General features: G+C 35.0%; 1 protein-coding gene across 1 annotated transcript; it reads right to left on the reverse strand.

The window, feature by feature from the left end:
• Positions 1 to 4,708, reverse strand: LOC116032904 (GDSL esterase/lipase At1g28580-like). The gene is made up of 5 exons (XM_031275642.1): positions 4,405 to 4,708; positions 4,125 to 4,328; positions 3,886 to 4,031; positions 2,347 to 2,623; positions 1 to 670 (listed from the first exon to the last, which is right to left on the reverse strand). Exons 1-5 carry the CDS (start codon positions 4,658 to 4,660, stop codon positions 411 to 413), a joined length of 1,143 nt encoding a protein of 380 aa, XP_031131502.1. The 5' UTR covers positions 4,661 to 4,708; the 3' UTR covers positions 1 to 410.
• Between the last annotated feature and the right edge of the window lie 487 nt (positions 4,709 to 5,195).

The following is a 5,195-nucleotide window of genomic DNA, read 5'->3' on the forward strand; positions in this document are numbered from 1 at the left end:
TGCACAAATACAAGATAATACACAATAGCCCAAAAATAAATGTCATGTCACAGAACAAACATGTGCACAAATACGAGATAATAAACAATAGCCCAAAAATAAATGTCAACAGCAGAGACGGAGACGCACGATTTACGTGGAAACCCAAATATTCAGTATAACAAATCTGGGGTATAAAGTTTCAGGCTACCACACGAGCCAAGCCTAATGAATATTAACTGTCAACTGCAGGTACACAATGTGTCAACTGCAGATATAGACACGTTATTAAAAAGGGCCTAAATCATAAACAGAAAATTAAATTTCATGCTCCCAAAATCCCAACATAATAGCAAATGTTATCACTCCAATGTCCAAACAATCATAATTCCCCAACAAGATTATTTAGTAGTGGTGGGTGAAGTAGTTATTCAATTGACATAAACCCCATTCCCATTTGCAGAAGAAACACATGAGGCGGTAATATTTGGGAAAGTATATAACCCACTTAGCAATCCCTTGGCAATCCATTCATTTGCTGCCTCTGTCAAGTGTGCACCATCCCATTGGATAGAAGATGAAGGATCATCGCAGACCTGCGAGGATGGAAAGCCACATTTTGTATCGTTGTCCGCGTTGTATGGACCTCCACTTCCGCAACAAGCAATAAGTCTAGTTTCATTGTTAAAACCTATATAAAATAAAATAAAAATGAATGACAACTTTTACATTGATTTTAAATCCAAGGGCCTCCTACGCTCAGGCCGAGAAAATATTTAAAAAGATGTAAATCATGGTAATTCAACTAAACAGAAAGGCTAGACATTTGTTTAGTAGCTAGATATATGTTGACCTTATGGGGTAGATAGATCCATTCTTTTTCCTAATTTAAAGCGTACTAGCTAGAGAATAGAATACTTTATAAAGTTCCATACATTTGCTTTGAGAGTACATGATGCAAACTATGGCCCGCTAATAAATATGAGTATTTATTGGAATAGTTTAAATGTAAACATGGAAAGATAAAAATAGATAAATTATTCTATGCAACATGTATGGTGTACATTGTAATGCGAATTGTATATAAAGGTTCATTTTTAATATGTCGAGTGGTCATTTTTAATGTACTGAACGTTTATGTTTTGATAGTATAATTAAAAATGAATTTTTTAAAAAATGAGCAAACAATAATCTATATTACAAGATAGACCATGATCTATGGTATAATGATCAATAGAAATATAATAACATTTATTTTTGTAATGTAGATAATATTTTTAGATTGACTAAAATATAAAAATGCTACACAAATATAACTTTTTAGTAACCACTTCTGAATTGATAAAGCTAAGAAACACTAAATAAAAATATCTATATATTTAAAAAAAAAATTTTAAAAAAAAAAAAGATCACACGTCAAAAATGATTAATTATTGAAAGTGATAATTATAGAAGTCTTTAGAAAGGTTAAAAAAAAAAAAGACACGTAAAATGAGTGTAGACACGCAAAGAGTATTGCTCTAATAACTACAATGGTGTAATTAACAAGAAGTCATAAACTACTATCGCACAAAACAAAAGACTATTATATTAATAGTGGGACACAATTACACAAAGGGGTAACACGTGTATAAAACCGTCTCACGGGTCTCAATCTGTTGGATGAGTCAGATTTTTTATTCATGGGTCAAATCTTTGATTAATGGGTTGGATCTTTGACCTCATTAATTAAAGATCCAACCCATCTCACAGATTTAGTCTCACACAAATTTTTGCCCAAAGATTTGACCTGTCTCACAGATTGAGACCTGTGAGACACAAGTGGTACCAAACAAAAGATAATTAATAATGTTTTAATTTTTTTTTTAAAATTTAAATATATTATACTCCATAATTTTGGAAGGGGTCACACTTGTGTAAGACCGTCTCACGGATCCTTATTCGTGAGACGGGTCGGGTCGGGTCAATGCACCATGCAAATGTCATACTTATATGCTCAAATATAACACTAATCAAGAATACAATTTTTGTTACTTAGAGAAAAAGTAATACATTTTTCATAATAAGTAATGTTGACAAGTGCCCCTTACTTATAAGGGCAAATATTACACTTTTGAGCAAAAATGTAGTACTTTTAAATCAAAATGTAAAAGTATTGTATTTTTCCTTAAAAGTATTACATTTACCCTTATAAGTAACAAAAATTTTATTCCTGATTAGTATTGCATTTGAGCATATAAGTATGACATTTGTGCATATAAGTGTTACATTTGCATCTTGACCCGACCCGACCCGACCCATCTCATGGTGAGACCGTCTTACACAAGTTTTTGCCTTTTGGAAGAGTAGTTGAGGAGTGGTACTAACCATATTTGCTGGGGGAGAGAAAAAGTTCTAATCCAGCATTGTAATAATCAGCATAGGTAATAAAAACATTAGGATAATGTTCTTGAATCCGAGACAACTCTTTTTGAAGCAATTCATTATGTTTTTGGCCAAATTCGTTGAGCCAAGTGAGACAACCAGTAATCAGATCATAATCTTCTTTATTTGAACCATCATAAACTGCTAAACAACCATCTAAGCACCCAACCGGCATCATCCCAGGCACCATGAGGTTTACAACACCTAGCTTAATTAGTTCCTGCATGGCATCATCACCAATTCAACACAAATATTCATCAATACGTGCATGAATAATTATTGATAAATTTAATTGTCACCGTCCAAGTTCTAAAATTTTCACCAATAAACATAATTAAGATAAAACATTCTTTAGTTGAGAACTTAAGGTGTGTTTTTTATGAAACTTAAGGTGCGTTGATTTAAAGTTTTAGGTATGTTGTTTTTACATCTTAAGGTGCGTGGTTTGCCTTCTTAAGGTGTGCAGTTGGTATACTTAAGGTGTATCAGTTGTTGAAACTTAAGGTGCGCTGGTCTAAAATTTTAGGTACGTGATTTTACTTCTTTAGGTGCATGATTTGTATGTTTAAGGTGCGCCAGTTGTTAAAACTTAAAGTGCACCATTTTAAAACTTGAAGTGCATAGTTTGTGTTCTTAAAGTACTTTATTTGTGTGCTTAGGGTGCTTGGCTTGTGTACTTAAGGTGTACTATTTTAATGCTTAAGGTTAGGTGCGTCAATTCTATACTTAAGGTGCCCTCACTTTTGTTTGTTCTTGCAGGTTGTGTTAACCGCATTTTTGCACAGGCAGTTATCTTCACACTTGATCTCAATATATATATATATATATGTATATATATATATATGATTGCGTTCAAATGAGAACGGTGCGCCTAGAAGAGAACTGAGAATGCTTTGCAGCGCGCCACGTGTCCAGATGTAGTTGCACATAAGGTTATAACTAGGTGCACTTAGGTGCATGATTGTTAACAAGGTAAATTACTTGTACTTGTAAGTGTAAATAGGTGTACAAGTGCATGTAAAACGTATTACATGTGCAAGTAAAATGTACATTGAGCATCAATACAAAGTGCACCTAACGTTATAACTAGCTGCACCTAATGATATAATTAGTTGCACCTAGGTGCACGAATGTTAACAACGTAAATTACTTGCACTTGTAAGTGATTTTACTTGCACTTAGCTTTTTTACTTGCAAACGTGCACCAACTACTTGCACTTATAACACATTTACTTGCACTGAAGTTCGAGTTACTTACGAAAATGTCACCGCATCGTTTTTTTTTAAAATTACATCTGATTCGTTGATCTAGACACGTGGACGGCTGTGGATAATTCTTATTTCTCTCCTTGGCACCCGTTCTCATTAGAGAAGCTAAGCTTCCTCTATATATATATATATATATATATATATATATATATATGAGGGTTATCTCACCTACTAATTAAACTGTCTTTAAGTTCCTAATAGTATAAGGCTGACCTCAATTGCAGATGCAAGAGCGTTAATAACCAGAGGCTGGAGGCGATAAGCATCCTCAACCCTCTTAACCAAAATGGCAGAAGCATAATCGTTGCTTCCAATAGACCCAAAAACTATTAATGACTTTTCGAATATTTCGTGACAACCTGCAAGAAAAAGATTAGTCTTTCAAGGCTGGGAATCAAATTAAAGGTGAGATAAACACATATCATCCAGTACAGTTAAAGAAAGTTACTTACTTGAGGTATTTTTGCAGATAGATGGGAGATATGTTTTGAACATGTTGATCTGAGACATCAAGGAGATATTGTCGGCAGAGTCAGTATTTGTCTGAAGCACATCATCTGTGAGAACTGTAGCTCCAACCACCGCGAAGTTCACACCATTCGCAGCATTTCCGCCACCGCTATACGGCTGCAGAAATGGAAGCCCATAGTGCTCCGCTGCAAGTGGAAATTAATTAAAACCTATAAATGATTGGCGACAGATTAGATTAAAAAGAAGAGAGTATATATGAACCAATGAAATCTATGATTAGACGGCCGTCGGCGCAGCGGCCGGTGGGATGGTGGAAGAATGTTTCCCCATAGGGAGGAACGCTGCAATTGGGAATCTCATCATACTGTAAAAGTCCCTTGGAGATTAAAGAAAAATAGTTTCCGGTGTCGGTAATGGAATCGCCAAAAGCGAAAATGGAAGTGTAGCATCCATCAGCAAATTGTGAAGAAGCCAACGCCGCCAGTAGAAGAGCGCAGGCCACTATTGGAAGTGACATTTTTTTCTTTAAAGGCTGAGACCTTCCCCAACAAGGGTTTTATTCACGTTTTTTAAGAAAAGGACGATGAGGTAGTGGAATAATGAAGGAGAGAGAGAAATTTGTGATACCTCCGGCAAGGGGCAAATTATACTATGCACCATGGTGCACATAGCAATGTGCATCACGTACCTAAACGACGTAGTTTTGAGCATTGTAAATTAATCATCCATTTTTTTTTGGAAATCACATTTCCGGTTTCGCCCGGTCTCTGTATTTATGCTAATATTCTGTGTATTCCAGGCAATCATTCTGTGTATTCTTGGCAACCGTTCTGTGTATTATAGGCAACTGTTATGTGTATTCATGTTAGTAACACATGTTGTGATTTCATGTTAGTAACACATATTGTGATGTGTTTGTGCATTCGAATGTTTAGGAGGATGAGTTCTATGTATTTTGTGTAAATATTATGTGTATTCATGTAACTAACACAAGTTGTGATGTGTTTGTGCATTCGAATGTTAGGAGGATGAGTTATGTGTATTTTGCGTCA

This window comes from Ipomoea triloba, chromosome 10, assembly GCF_003576645.1.
Source record: "Ipomoea triloba cultivar NCNSP0323 chromosome 10, ASM357664v1".
NCBI lineage: Eukaryota > Viridiplantae > Streptophyta > Magnoliopsida > Solanales > Convolvulaceae > Ipomoea > Ipomoea triloba.